The 16,434-nt window shown below is 38.9% G+C and overlaps 1 protein-coding gene across 8 annotated transcripts in view; it reads right to left on the bottom strand.

The window, feature by feature from the left end:
- Positions 1–16,434, bottom strand: part of LOC131432081 (protein turtle-like) — a 130,906-nt gene that overhangs the window by 14,360 nt on the left and 100,112 nt on the right. For 5 of the 8 annotated variants that reach the window (XM_058598137.1, XM_058598136.1, XM_058598139.1 and 2 more), the window contains 5 exons: positions 7,864–8,134; positions 6,924–7,778; positions 6,744–6,824; positions 5,824–6,237; positions 181–247 (listed from right to left, as the gene is read on the bottom strand). In XM_058598137.1, the coding sequence (XP_058454120.1) occupies positions 181–247; positions 5,824–6,237; positions 6,744–6,824; positions 6,924–7,778; positions 7,864–8,134 (1,688 nt within the window). Of the gene's footprint in view, positions 1–60; positions 73–180; positions 265–5,823; positions 6,238–6,305; positions 6,488–6,743; positions 6,825–6,923; positions 7,779–7,863; positions 8,135–16,434 lie in introns of those variants that run through there. The other 3 variants (XR_009229780.1, XR_009229779.1, XM_058598142.1) reach the window with 3 other exon arrangements.

Genomic DNA, 16,434 nt, shown 5'->3' with positions numbered 1-16,434 from the left:
GAGCATTAGATGTCACCTTCCAGACACGCTTTTTGACAGGATAGTCACGCTGTTAGTTACCTTTAACTCTAACTTTTGAAACAATCCACAATTGAATAGCATGATAATTTAAATTTTTTTAAAGAACAATTGTTAGTAGACAGAAGAAAAAACGAGAAACAGATTGGTCGCAAAACTCACCTCCTCAAAGGCACCGGCTGGCTAAGGGCATTCCGATCCGTGATCCGTGCTGTTACCATGTTGAGTTCTGTAATCGAATAATTTCTACACATTAACGGTGGCGGTAATATCGAGCCATTCTTTCCCGTCGCGGTTGTTGTTGCTTGTGGTTCCGGACACGAATGGCCCGAGCACGACCACGACGGGACAAGAGATGATCAAATGCTCGTTTCACAAGAGTGGAATCGCAAAGACGGCACTCATCAAGGCGTATACCCGTTCGAGGACCTTAGTGGACTGTTTGTTCGTTTTTTTTTTTGAGCGAATTTGTTGTAAATCGCATGAACTGACTTACCTGGGTATACGAGTGTAGTATGGATATGATGGTGAAACAATGAGCAAATGAGAACCGAATGTAATAGAAATTGTATTGAAATCATGTAATTGAAATTGTATTGAAATGAAAAAGCATATTAAATTGAAGGGCAGTTTACATGTGAATCGATCGTGCAAATTTTTATCAATGTCAGTTCTGTTACAATCAGTAATATTATTTCACCAAATGATGGGAAATATTTCTAAGTTTTGATTTAAATGTACTTTCAATTAAATAAAAGTGAAATGTCGGTTAATAGCTCGCAGTGTCCTATTTTGTCTGCTAAAAATCTCGGGCACACCGGATTTCCCTGCCAAAGACGACGATTTTGAAGGAGTAAGCGATATATAAATGGGAAAGCATTGCTCTGATTGGTCTATCGATGCAAAAGCGAAGCTGTTGGAAGCACGCGAATCTATAAATGTAAGCGAAATGATAGCTAACGTTTCAGTCCTACGTGTAGCATGCCAGAGGTAAGTTGTTGCTAGACAGAATGACAGAAAGTGCTATAAAACGATTTGAAGCTTATGTCATGCGAGTTTGGATGAAATTTCATGTTATGTCGTTTTCACCTGAGAAATTTGAAACTACCCCAGGGAATATTTTGAGTGCTTAAGATTAATTTCGAATTTATATATGATGCACTCGATTAATAATGAGAAAAAGTGTATCGCTTCAATCGAAATCACAGAATGGTAGTGATGGTAGAGAAACTTAACGCTATAAAAATAATTGCGTGCATACAAAACTAGAACACAAGCTTGGCGTAGAGAAGTTTTAATATCGCAATCCGTATGGCAAGATATAATTGCATACATTTGAGATATTGATGTAATCTCGTCGGCTACAAATCGGATACTAATCAAGACAAACAGAGTCTATATTCTGGGGTCGCGTGTTCGGTGTCGGTTCCTAAAAAAGTTCAATCTAAGCAGACTCTTGTGCAATTGCGGATTCAAAAGTGTGACGATTGATTGAACTGTCTGCTTGAAAATGTCGATCATTAGAAATTTTGATTGCCTTGTTCCGCATCAACGGCTCGAACAACCCCATGGGGCTGATCCTTGTAGTTTCTTAGTTAAAATAACGAAGCATGATAGGTGATTCGGAATCGGGATGGAATAAAATTATCCATGCAATGTTTTTTGAGCACTAGAATGGAATTGAAAACTTTCCACTCAATTCATGCTAGGTTGTCAATGAGTGTTTGGCGCATTGTGCAATGTCTGCTTGAGCTTTTTTAGTATGGAAATTTTACTGAGCCTACTTGATCCATGTGCTCTACTATTTCGAACCACATGCTTAATTGAGTATGGCCACCAAATGAATCAATGTCGTCAAATTTTAGAAGAGTTCTGTATGGAACCCCGAAAACAAGAAAAATGATTCTCAAACTTGACTCCAGACTTGATCAATGGATGCGATTTTTAATATCGGATGTGTTAAAATGTCATTTAAACACAACAGGATTGATCATCATCGTAGTCTCAAACTCTCAACGGTAACTCTCAACGCAGTTGAAACTTGCGCTGAATCGGATCATTGTTTAATGAAACACCTTCTTGTGCTGACCTGTTAGTAATATTTTTAATCAATCTCTTGTTGTTTATCACAATAAATTCTAAAATCCACTGTCCCACCATTACACTTTCATTGAGGTGTAATACTTACAACATGACATTCCACGCAAAATCAGCCACCCAATTTTTTTTTTTCATCTATTTTTTTTTGCGGTAAAGAACTCGAAAATATTCGGCACGTATTTTTTTATTTCAATATGGTACGTGGAATTTTCGAGATATGATTTTTTGAAATTTCACGTTTTCAAAAAAGAGCCTTTTTTCAAGAGTCTATACTGTAAAATCTAATAAAGATACAAAAATTCGTCCAAGACATGAAATGTGCGTCTTTTCCTTAGCTTTCAAATGAAACAACCTTTAAAGTTAATATAATGAAAAGAGGTAAAAATTAATAAACAACAAAAAAATTTCAAACTTGGGCCTATTTTTTTTTTCTTTTTTTTTGTTGAAAAAAGAAGCCCTAGGGGTTTAACTCAATCTTGGTAAATTTTCAGAGTGGAAAGATCAATACATTCGGAGCAGTGAGCTTTTCAATTAACAGATCGGCTGAAAAGTTCGTATCGTTTCTATGAGAGGGCGCCACTAGAATTAAATCCATACCATTTTCAGTTAGTACCAACCTTCAAAAGATACGTGTATAAATTTAACAGCAGTCTGATTATTAGTTTGTGAGATATTTGAGCATTTTGAGTGAAGCTACTTTTGTTATTGTGAAAAAAATGGAAAAAAAGGAATTTCGTGTGTTGATGAAACACTACTTTTTAATGAAAAAAAGTACAGCCGATACCAAAAAATGGCCTGATGAGTGTTATCCAGACTCTGCACCGGGCGAAGCAACAATTCGTAAGTGGTTTGCAAAATTTCGTACTGGTCATATGAGCACCGAAGACGATGAACGCAGTGGACGTCCAAAAGAGGCTGTTACCGATGAAAACGTGAAAAAAATCCACAAAATGATTTTAAATGACCGTAAAGTGAAGTTGATCAAGATAGCTGACACCCTAAAGATATCAAAGGACGTGTTGGACATATTATTCACGAATATTTGGATATGAGAAAGCTTTGGGCAAAATGGGTGCCGCGTGAGCTCACAATCGATCTAAAACAACAACGAATTGATGATTCTGAGCAGTGTTTGGAGCTGTTATATCGAAATAAAACCGATTTTTTTCGTCGATATATAACAATGGACGAAACATGGCTCCATCACTTCACTCCGGAGTCCAATCGACAGTCAGCTGAGTGGACTGCACGCGATGAACCGAACCCAAAGCGTGGAAAGACTCAACAATCGGCCGGTAAGGTAATGGCGTCCGTATTTTGGGATTCGCATGGTATAATTTTCATCGACTACCTTGAAAAGAGAAACCATCAACAGTGACTATTATATAGCATTAATAGAGCGTTTGAAGGACGAAATTTTAAAAAAACGGTCTCATTTGAAGAAGAAAAAAGTTTTGTTTCATCAAGACAATGCACCGTGTCACAAGTCGATGAAAACCATGCTGAAATTGAACGAATTGGGCTTCGAATTGCTCCCTCATCCACCGTATTCTCCAAATAGAGCTCGATCGTAGCATGCGTGCGTGTTGGTCACGAATACACTACTCGCTCGTGTCAGATTTGTTTACAAAAAAAAACTCGCGTTTGGTTTGATAAATTAAGAAAAATCTAGGCGGTTTTATAATAAAAACGTACGTAATCCACTCCACATCCCCTAGTTATTCGGAGATTTGTGCCTTAACGGAATCAAGTGTGTGTTTGAACATTTGCGAAAATCGAAGAATCCAAAATATCGGAAAATCAATCAAATTTCAATTCTCATATCGATGAATGATATACTGAAAATCTGTGAGATTTGGCTATGAAGTGTGTCTAAAACCTGATAAATCGAAGTAATCACATTCCAGAACCTTTTTGGACTTCAAAACTACTATAGATACGAGAAACGATTCATCGTTTTCTGTCATTATCGATTCCCGAAGCCTCAGTTGAAACTCGACACAGCACAGTATACAGTTTGCACTGAAAACCGAAAGTGACTGAAAGAGTAAATGAAAAAAGAGCATAATTTTGAAGCTCTGCACTTAAATACAAGTTTATTAATTCCGGTTCAGCGGTTCTCTGAGAAATCGATGTTAGTTCTATTTCGAAACTTTTAACCGCTTCTAGAACAGCAATACCGCAATTGACTTAAATTCGATCGAAAAATACTCAACAAAATTTGCAAATTAGGACAACTTACTGACTATTTTCAAAGTGGTTGCTTCTTTTTAAATCCTCACTTACAAAAAACACACTATTGAAATTTAATAGGAATCCGGAATAGGAGGTCCAATCCTAGACTGCGGAATTGTATGATAAGAGAAAGGTAAAAATCTATGTTTTCCTTTCAAAACGTAAAATTTTTTGCTTCAATCTCTTATAGTCCCATCCAAAATATATGACTATTTACTTGAATTGGCTTTTCAAGAATCATAACTAATTGGCTCAAGTGGCACGTTCCTCTAGTTATTTGGAAATTGGTGCCTTGCCGTAGGTTCTCATCAATTTCCTGATGAAGGAACATGGAAGAGAATTGTGAAGTGAGTGTGAAGGTGAGAAAACAGCACAAAACAAAAAAAAACAAATCGTTTTGCATCGCCGAAAGAATGCTGAAGTATCTGCAGGTGCCAAATGCACAGTTAATAAAACCTTCAACCCCCGAGAGGATTAGGAGACTTTAAAAAAGCGACACCATTCTGCATTCCCGGAAGAATGCAGAACGATTCGCAGGGCGCGTCTATTACCATATACATGAAAAACCATTAGTAAAAAGTTTTATTTATTATCTGTGGACCCCTCCCAAAACGAAATTCTGAATACGGGTTTGAACTCAGCCGTATACAAATAAGATCATAAGATCAGTGAAACAATCTAATTCAAATGACGAGTTATTTTAGTTTGGCAATGACTGAGCGGAAACATAACATCTATTGGAGAAGCCAAATGAATGAAAAACTAACAGAAAAGATGATTTATTGGAAAAAGATACGCCCAGTCTGCCCTTTCTTACCAGAAGCAGATTGTTACGGAAAATCAAACCGACCTTCATAGGAGTCTGTCGCTGACGATGTCCAGCCAGTGACTGGCACCATTAAAGAAGGTGACAAGCGATTATAAATACACTCTCCTACTCAATGCTTGATCGGAGAAATAGCTATAAAGCGAGAAGATGTAAGGTATCGGTCGGATGACGGCCAGAATGTAGACCATGTTCGATGTACGTTCTACTGTGTCTGACTGGCGTTTTAGAGTGACTAAAACAAGATTCAGAGTGGCGAAATGGTAGCGCGTATGCACGGAATGCATAAGAACGCAGGTTCGAGTCCTGTCTCTGAGCGTATCTTTTTCCAATAAATCATCTTTTCTGTTAGTTTATCATTCATTTGGCTTCTCCAATATATGTTTCCGCTCAGTCATTGCAAAACTGAACTTAGTTATGGCGGCTTTACGTCAAACCAACTAGAAATTATTAAATCGAGTTATTTTAACTTAGTAATCTACGTGTATTAACTGAAAACATGATTAAACCAAAACTACCAAACAAAATTAGTGAATGTTAGTGATGGAAACCGATCGTGTTAGCCCGCTGCCCATCGAGTAAATAGTGAAAGTATACACCCTGACTACGGCCCCGTTGTGGACTTGGCGTCCGAAGGCGCTCACCTTTTTCCTGTTTTCTACGCTTGCGCTTGTTGCAGATCTTGACGGCGCAGATCGACAGTATGATGGCCACGATGAAGAACAAAATCCCCCCGACGACACCGGCCGTGATGGCTTTGTGCTTGACCCGCGCGGGAACCGGAAACTTGATCTCCTCGCTTGACTCGTAGCTCTTGAGGGAGTTCGCCAGCACGCGGAAGTAGTAGGTACGGCCGCCGACCAGATTCTTCACCAGATAGGACGTCTCCTCCGGGCGGATCTGGCCGCGGTTCAGCGTTTTCCACTGGGCATCCGTGCGGTACTTGATCGTGTAGAACTGCACCAGATGGGCCCGCTCGAGTGGGACCTGCCACGAGATGAGGAACCCATTCGGGATCTCCAGCACGGACACGTTGCGCGGTTGACCCGGTTTCGGACCTGTGGCGATACGATCATATCAGAATGTTGGTGGTTTGAAAACAAAATCGATTCGAAATAAGTAGCGAAAGCACGGCATGCAATTAGTTTGAGCTTGGTGAAGGTGTGCCTGAATGAGTGGTGGTAGTTTTTTTTTGTTTGTTTGTTCGAAAATGACTAAAATAAATACCTGTAGGTCGAAAAACAGGAGGAAAAAATGTAGAGCCAGACGAATCGGTTGGAAACAAAATATTGTGATAACTTAGAACGTCTGCAAAACAAACGGGGAAAAAAAGTGAAACGAGCCAATGGTGAATGGTGTTGATGATAATGTTGATGTGATCTGAAAGATTCAATTTTTGTGTTTGTGAAATCATGCGAATTTTCGTTTTCTGATATGTTTTCGATATGTAAGTTATGATTTGCGTGTAATTGCTTCCGGGTATGCTTCGGTTAACCAAGCGTGAGCTAAAAGCATCTAAATCACGAACGAATGAAAGGTCAGACTAGCGTGAGTGACCTCTTACCCAAGTCATCCGAGGCGTGCTTGAATTCTTTTTCGTTTGGTGCAGCAGTCGTTGTCGACACTTTCTTCGGTTTTTGGACATCTTTTCGATTAAAATCATGGTAGTCATTCAACAAACACAATTATTCCATTTGATAACATTTGACTATAAATTAGCATTGACTGAACAAAATTTACTCACCTAGCGTTCGTATCGTTATCACCTTACTCATCATACCGTCCCCGAGAGCGTTCTTTCCGATCACCTGAAACTCGTACGTAGTCCCAGGCGAAAGCCGATTGATCGTAACCTGCGTACTGCCGGACGGAGTTACCGGAATCGTGGACCAGTCGGAAACTCCTGCCTCCCGGTACCAGATGGTGTAGTCCTGCTTGTAGTCCGGTCCACCACTGTAACCCGGCATCCAGGACAGTGTCACCGAGAACTCGGTCGCCGATCCACTGAGGTTGTAGGGAGCATGCGGTTGGGTTCCTTCGATTACCAGCTGGGTGGCGGACACGATCGTGGCAACCTCGTTCGACGCAACGCATTGATAGTAACCGAAATCGGACCGCCGAAGATTTTCGATCGTGATATTACCGTTCAAGATCCGAACCCGATTTTTCTGCAACGGTTGCCCGTCACGGCGTTGCCAGATGATCGTCGGCTTCGAGGTTCCTTCCGCTTCCTGTGCATCGCAGTGCATTTCAACCGATTCACCCACCTTTCGCTGAAACAGCGGATCCGGCTCGATCGTGAAGGCCGGAGGTTTCCGCACCAGCACCTCCATATGGCCGGAGGAACCCTGCGTTCCCTGCGCGTTGTACGGCGTACACGTGTACCTTCCCTGATGGTTCTGGTTAACCCTGGTGAACAATAGCGAACCGTTGTTCATTATAACTATGTCTTTTGTTTGATAAGGTTCCAGTAATCTTTTATCTTTGGTCCAAGTTACATATTGTAGAGGAGGATTTGCTTTTATATAGCATTGTACAACACCAGCTAAACGAAACGGTAAGTATTGTATTGTTGGGGTGAAGGTCACTTTGGCAGGATCTGTTGGTGTGTAAAAAAAAAGAAAAACGATTAGTTAGCCAGAAACAGCCTTTTCCGATCGGTGCGGTGCGATCTTTCGTCTTACACTCTATATTTAAAAAAGCCGAAGCACTTTGTGGTTCTCCGATGCCGTTTGACACCTCACACGTGTACATGCCGGAATCGTCGGCACTGACCGGATTGATGATGAGTGACCCATCCTTTCTGATCGTGACGCGCGTCTCGAGTGCGGCCACCTCCCGTACGGGGGAACCCTCGCGGAACCACCGCACAGTGACATTGCCGGGCATGGCCTTCGCTTCGCAGGTGAACTGCACCTTCTCTCCCTCCAGTTTCGTTTGATTAGTGGGCGGCACCTGCAGTGATAGTGAGGTTAGGATGGTTTGATTTCCGCTATCATCCGAGTATATGTTAAGTTTTGAAGGATGATTTGATAGGCATGGGAAAGCTAACAAATTATAAAGATTCTACTGAATGACGAAATTGTGTGAAGCAAAACACGTGATGATGCATGTTACTCTCCCTAAAACTATAATTTAACTATTAAATCATCAAATTACTTCTGCTAAGAGGTTCAGGCTGAACTGATAAGTGGTACTAGCAGTTGGCATTTGAACTGCTATGCACTGACTCAACCAAACAGGTTTTACATAAAAATCAGTAATTTAAGGGTTGAGGCCAGTAAGTCGCGTAAAACCATGTGGCTCGCTGTGCGTATTACATTCCTCTCCATGCTCTCTCGCAAATGTGCAAATTACTCTCGATGTGGCCGGGTTGCCAAGAACATTTTGATAGTTTCGGTTACAAGTTTGACTACATCACATAAAATCCAAGAAAGCTACCGCTTGTTTGGCAGCCTTTTTGAGCCGATTTTATTTCTCTCTCATGTTTCGTTAGGTTACCAGGGAACTAAAATGGCGCCGTCATAGAAATCGACTTACCTTCACGAAATTATCTTCCACTTCATTTTTATTTATTTATTTATATGTTTTTATGCACTAATCGCATCTAAATTAAATTATCTAGACATTGTCAGGATAGATTTTTGATCCATGCTTTTGAAGGCGAAACATTCAATGAACAAGTTGAAAGTTTCCATTTTCAGCTATGCAAATTTTCCTTCATAAAAAAAGACTTTCCCGACCGCTAAAGTCAATGAATCATTCTGAAATTTTTACAGAATAATCTAAACTAATTTTCTAAGAGATTGTCAGTTGGGTTTTTTTTTATATTCGTCACCGTTTTTGAGAAAATCAACACTTTTCCGCATCAAATAGGTGATTAATATCAAAAAACCCACCTGACAATGCCTTTGAAATTTAGTTGAGAAAATTCTGTGAAATTTTCTAAATGATTCATAGAGTTAACCGATCGAGTTGCATTTTTTTCGGATTGAAGAATGGCATACCTCTACTTGTTCATCGAATATCTCGACTTTTAAGGCTTATATCATAAATCTACCGTGACAAAGTCTAGATAATTTAGTTTAAATACGAATACTACGTGAAAACACATATATCTCTGATCAAAATTGTCCCGGACTGTACTTAAGAAACAATTTTTTTAAGATTTTAGTACAAAATAGCCTTCAGAACCAATACCGTTCATGTCCCCGATCGAGTTGTAACGCGTTCCCCGGCGTGGATATTTTAGTTTTGCAAATAAGAAAAAAGTCACAGGGGGCCAAATCTGGCGAATATGGTGTCTGAGCGATGATTTTCGTTTCGTGTTTAGCAAAAAAATTCAATCACAATCATACTGGAATGCGACGGCGCGTTATCGTGGAATAAAATTCATGAATTGTCTACCACAAATCCGTCAGTTTCCGACCAATTGCTTCATCTAGACGCCTCAAAACACCCAAGTAGTAGTCCTTACTGATCATTTAGCCCGTCGGAACGAATTCATGGTAAGCAACATCGCCGTAATCGAAGAAATCGTCGTTAACAGAGGTGGACGGGCGAGCTGAATGAGGCAAATTTTCTACGATTTCACGACCCTTACTGAGTGCTTTATGCCACTCAAATACTTGCGTTCTCGATAGACTAGACTCCCCAAAACACTTCTGCAACATTTTGCCTTTCTCATATAGAAAGGTGAAAAACCGACTAGTAAAAATTGGCCCGGAGGGCCAAGTGTTATACACCATTCGACTCAGTTCGTCGAGCTGAGCAATGTCTCTGTGTGTGTGTGTGTGTGTGTGTGTGTGTGTGTGTGTGTGTGTGTGTGTGTGTGTGTGTGTGTGTGTGTGTGTGTGTGTGTGTGTGTGTCAAATAATCTCACTAGGTTTTCTCGGAGATGGCTGAACCGATTTCCACAATCTTAGATTCAAATGAAAGGTCTCGTGGTCCAATACGGAATTCCTGAATTTCATCTGGATCCGACTTCCGGTTCCGGAGTTATAGGGTAAAGTGTGTTCGATATTGTACACCGTCACTTAAACCGGCGAAACAAAACACGTAAAAAAATTCCTAAACTGGTCTCGAAACTACACAAATCGATAGTCATTATCAGTAGGGAACTAAACAAACCGATTCCGGCTATCCTGGTTCCCGGTATCCGGTTCCAGAAGTACCGGAAATAGTGGTCATATATACCAAAATAGATCTCACTCACTTTTCTCAGCGATGGTTTGACCGATTTCCACTAACTTAGATTCAAATGAAAGGTTCGGAATTCCTGAATTTCATTTGTATCCGACTTCCGGTTCCGGAATTATAGGATAAAGTGTGTTCAATATTGTACACCGTCACTTAAAATATTTTCGGATGCAACAAACATTTAAATAGTTATTTAGAGTGCGATGGCAGAAATGTATAAAATCTTCAAAATTTGAATAAACACTAGTAGAGTTTGTGTGTCATGTTAGGTGCTGGCCGTACGAACCGACTTTGATTATACCGGTTCTCGGGTTCCGGTGCCGGAAGTGCATATAATAGTGAACCCACTTCGTTTTCTTAAGGATGACTTACGCAATCAAAGAACTGTTTTATTCTGTATTTTATGCACAAACAATCTCTTGATTTTTTTCAAAAATCGAAGAGAAAAATTTTGTACATGAGAAAGGCATCATTACACCACTAGGTGGCTTAAAACAGGTTTTTAATGATTCCTCTGCAGCCTTTGACAAAATAAACCACCAAATAGCAGTAGCAAAACTCAATAGACTTGGCTTCAGTGGATCGTTGCTAAATTGGCTCGAGTCGTATCTAATTGGTCGCGAAATGTCTGTAAAGATCGGAGACTTCATTACAGTGCCTTTCGCTGTCAACTCTGGAGTCCCTCAAGGCAGTCGCTTAGGTCCATTCTTATTTTTACTCTACCTCAATGATCTCAACTTCATATTAAAATGCCACAAACTATCCTTCGCAGACGACTTCGAGCTATTTTATTTAGTTAAATGTCAAGAAGACACTATATATTTGCAGTCACAGTTAGACTTATTCACAAACTGGTGTCAGGATAATAGAATGGTTTTGAATGCCTCGAAGTGTACCGTTTTGTCGTTTACTCGTAAACGCTCACTGATTACCTACGACTATAGCATCTCGCACAATATACTGAAACGTGAATCTTCCGTGAAAGATTTGGGTATCATTCTTGATTCCAAGCTGGACTTCAAAAGTCACATCGATTATGTGATTTCGAAGGCCTCCAAGCTATTGGGTTTCGTCTTTCGTGTTACCAAGAGCTTTACTAATGTATACTGTCTTAAGGCATTATATTGTGCTCTTATCCGTTCGACGCTAGAATATGCAGCTGTTGTCTGGACACCTCACTATCAAATCGACATTGCACGCATCGAAACTATCCAGCGTAAATTTGTTAGATTCGCTCTGCGCAATTTACCTTGGAGGGATCCCACTAATCTTCCTAGCTACAAAGATCGTTGTAAGCTTATTGACCTGGATCTACTATCTGTTCGTAGGAATGTCTCCAAAGCCGTTTTTGTTGCTGATTTATTACAATCACGTATCGATTGTCCCGAACTTCTGCAATTGATTAATCTGGACATTCATCGACGTAATCTACGCTCTCATCGTTTCTTGAGTTTACCCATTGCACGAACAAATTATGGTTACAATGAACCATTTTCCAGTATGTGCAGGACATTCAATAGCTGCTCCAATGTTTTCGACTTTCATCTATCCCGAAATATGATCAAACGATTGTTTCATTGCCACTTGTCAGATTAACTTTGGATCAGGTTTTGTCTGTAACCGTTTGTATTTTTGTTGAACCTAGTGATGGTTGAACAAAAATACAAAAATTTCTCCCATCACCGTTGGAAACTACTCAGATTCGCTCGATGATATTAACCCTTTCGCTCCCCTTCTCATTTTCTTCGTCTTATTTATTTCTATTGGAAACTAATCAGATTCGCTTGCAAATAGTAACCCGGTCGCACTTCCTTATTTCCTCCGTCTTCCACCATCTTTTCGATTACTAATTAGATCTACTTGCCGATTCTAACCCCGTCTTTCTCTCCGTCTTCCACCATCTTTTCGACCACTAATTAGATCTACATGCCGATTCTAACCCCGTTGTTCGACCACGCTTACTTTCCACCCCCTTCACCTACCTTCATCATCCATTTACCTATCCCCTTTTCTCCGCCAGTTGAAGCAAGAACACTATTGCTGCCCTGTAGTGCTTGGTGTCATCAACTAGATATAGGGTTATAGGTTTAGTTTTAATTATAAGTTTTTATTGTTAGTGTTAAGCCTTATTGTATCTGTTGGATCATTGTAATCTGTTGATACGAAAGATGAGGAGGTTTTATGCCTGCTGGAGAGAGAGATTGCCAAGTTTCATCTCCATCGGGCTTTTCCCTGCTCCCAAAAAATAAACAAAAAATAAACAAAATTCCATACCCGAAACTCTATTTGAAACACACAGTTTCGAGCCAGTTTTGGACCAGCTCGTGATTGGTTGAAAATGACATAAGCAAGTACAAGTTGTTGAAATTAATATTACTGCAGGGTGGTATAAAAAGTGTTGTCAGTATCGTCGGTGACAATGTAGTTTGATATTGAATATTTTGCTTTTCTGAACATCTTCTTAAAACTTAATTTTTTTTTTGTTATTCAAGTTCAATTTTTTTTAATTTCTGTGAATGTGGAAAGTTTACGAGTAGATTCAACAATCACTGGATGATACAAAGAGAATGCCTCAAAACACGTGATTGTATGATATGGACGAGAACATGGATTATTTTGGTTGTACTTTAGAACGGCACCAAATCCTCGGATACTTTTGTTTGTTAATGTTTTTCTCAAATTGAATATGCTGGATACTTTTGTTAATAAAACTGCAATAATAAATTGATCAAAATCAAGTGATTTAGAATTTTTCTATTTAACGTTTTCTTACAAAAGATACATCTGATCAAACTGAATTCAGTTCTATATTTTTGCCTGATATAACATTTGTCTAAATGGCATGTTATGAGGGGAGATAATTTTCAGAATAAGAAAATATCGGCCACAGTGGGCGTGAGGGATGCATAACTTATAACAGGAAGCAACCGGAGAAAGAAGAGAAATATTTTTCTGGAAAAAGAAACCAGTTGTCTAATCCTGTCTTAGGTAAAAACAACCAAAAACAAATTTTCGTGCCGTTAACAAACAGCTGCCAAACACACACTAATTGGGATATCCCGCTCAAACTTAACAGAAATGTCACAGTGACAGTTGTACCAACATAGAGAGAAAAAAAATTTACCGATTGGGTTAACGCGCGCGGTATTAATGGACCAGAAATTTGATCAGAAGGTATGTTGTCGCGATAAAACTGAAATCTCATATTTTACTGTGAAACACAGTCAGTTTCAATGCGTCCGCATTTTATCCGCTTTTTTCCCCTAGTAACCTTCGGTAAAAGGAGAGGAGAGAAGAGAAATAAAATCAACTCAAACGATTTCTGAACACACACACGCAAAGGGAATCGAGGGAGCCACATGGTCGGTTCAATCTATACGCGACCCACTGTCCTCCGGCCTTAATAGCATTGTTGTATACACAATTTTGAGATAATCCAGAAAAACTGATCCACGCTGGTACAAAAAATGAGTATACTCGAATAGTGTTTCCAATTGTTCGTGGGTTTCCGGAAGGACAATTCTGTATAAAATGTTCAAAACGACATATGTAACAATGAGAGATTCTCTTTGTTTACTTTCTCTTTTGATTATTACGGCACTCTTAGCAAACCTTCTCTCCAATCATTTACCGATAATAATAACTAAAGCTATCATCTTTTAATCTACTCTGGAAAAATTACCGAAATAAGCAGGAATATTTCGCAATAATCGAAAGAGAAAGTAAACAAAGAGAATCTCTCATTGTTACATACGTCGTTTTGAACATTTTATACAGAATTGTTATTCATCAAACATGTTATTCAAACGCTTCGCTGAGTAAAACTCCTGAGTTCGGCGAAACTTCCCGAATGCACGGATTTTTCTTGTTGCTCATTATCAGCAAGCTTTAGAAATAATTTTCTGACAGAACAACTGCAATCATAAACTGTATTGATTGACGTTAAATCGCGTGTCGCTACGATTTCAACAAGCGAAATCTAATGTCGTATTCGCTTGAGAAAACTGAAACTGACCCAGGGTAGTTTCATCAAACAAACACTTTTCACGAAACTGTGTTGATGTCGCACTTAGCAACGGAGGTTTGAGCAAATCTGATATAAAAAGCAGGTTCGAAACTGAGTTCAACAACGTTGAAACTAGGTTCGAAACTGGCTTCAAACAAACGGTTTGACAACAGTTAGAGTGGAAACTGGATTAGTTTTGGCTCAAGCGAAAACGACATAAAAATGAACATCTTCAAACAGCATGCCTTGAAAACCTCAATGACTTTCGTGGAATGGAACCCGGCTACTAGATTTGAAATTCTCGTTTTGAATTCACGTTTATGCACGGAGTTCAAAAAAGTTGGATTAATGTTTTGAAATTTCAATCATTTTTTCCATTGCTCTTCTCATTGTTGTAAGGTAACAAATGAACATTTTGATAGGACATTCTCAGCCTCAAGGTAAGTGATTAAAGCTGTAACATTGAGTATACATTATTACTTTGGCATATGAGTGTTTCGAAACATGCAAGGTAACGGTTCCGGTAGTCATTTTAGCTCCAGTAGTCATCTTATATACGAAAACCATTAGGGTAACAGGGGTATTTTGGCCCACTTTAGGATTGAATTTATTTTGGCCCACTTTGTAAAAATATCCACCAAATGTTGTAATATCTTTGAAAAACTCTTCCGCAATAGGTAATTTTATGTGATAAACTTCAAATTAATGCAACATGGGTTACTTAACATCGATAAAATCCGAGAAAACCGATAAAGTTTTTCAGGTGGGCCAAAATATATGAAGTGGCCAAAATACCTCTGTTACCCTAGTTAGACTTTGATTCACCGTCTCTCTTCGATAAATAGACCTTAAGGGTAAGATGAAAATAGGTTCATTCGCTTTGAGTTGTTGCTTCACTATAATAGGAGTATTGAACATTTCTGGTACCGCTAAATCCGGAGGCCACTTCAAATCACTTTTTTTAGTATTTAGGAATTTCGTATAATTGGTTTCGTTCTATTTTGACGAGTTGGAAGTACTAAATAAAATACAAATTACTTTGCAAAATAGTACTTCCAAATCGTCAAATTACAACGAAATTGATTATACGAAATTCATCGATTTTCCATGAAAAGCGTTTCCAAAAATATGTCCGAATGTAATCCTTGCAGCCAGCATAAGGTTTATTTGAAACAAAAAACTTCGCATCATCGCATTATTTTTTCAAATAATTGTGAAAGATCACAAAAACACTCAATTTTCAGAGCTATTTTTGACAACACTCGGAAAATCTTCTGAATTTTCCAGCCATTTTTACCCTGCAGATAGATAAAAGGTTTTCAAAGGTCTGTATGTTTTTGGTTTTGGCAAATTTTTCAAATTTTCCATCGAAAATTTCCTAAAACCACCCGCGTTCATGGTCCTTGGACGATGGCCTTAAGTAACTAAATTCAGATCCAAAATCTAGTCAAGAAATCCAGAATTAGGATTCATTCCAAGAGTCATAGTATTTAGTTCTAAAATCATATATCACATGCCCTTAGAACCAAACTCCATGCGTCTCCATCGGATGATGACAATTTGATGGAAACGAATGCTTTTCCGAATGATTTTTTTTTTATATATCTTATATATACCCGTCCACATTTTTAAAAATTCTGAAAAAAAATTCCTAATTTTCAGGATTTTTTTTGTGGTGTGTATCGGGTTTATACTAGTCGTTTTAAAATTGTGTTTATCCGTCAAAATCGGCGATTCTCAGACTGACTCAAGTTTCAAATTCTTTTCAGAACAACCTCTAAATTTGTTTACGTTTCGTCTTAAGCTTTTCAGTGCAGAGCAGTTCAAATTGAACTGCTTAATGCAAGCTTAAACAGTTCAACTTGAACCGCTAAGCAGACGTAAAGTTAATGCTATTTGCAGAACACTTTTTAATTGGCACCGAAATGGCACATGGCGTCTTTGCTGACATGACGAACGAAAACGTTATTTTCGGATAATACTGGTTGAATCAGTTATGGTCATTTAGGGGTTAACCTATGTTTGTGCTTAGGGTACACAACCGTTTTTA

Source organism: Malaya genurostris, chromosome 2 (genome assembly GCF_030247185.1).
Source record: "Malaya genurostris strain Urasoe2022 chromosome 2, Malgen_1.1, whole genome shotgun sequence".
NCBI classification, from domain to species: domain Eukaryota; kingdom Metazoa; phylum Arthropoda; class Insecta; order Diptera; family Culicidae; genus Malaya; species Malaya genurostris.
Note: the sequence above shows the minus strand (reverse complement) of the source record. Positions and strands in the feature narration are given on the sequence as shown.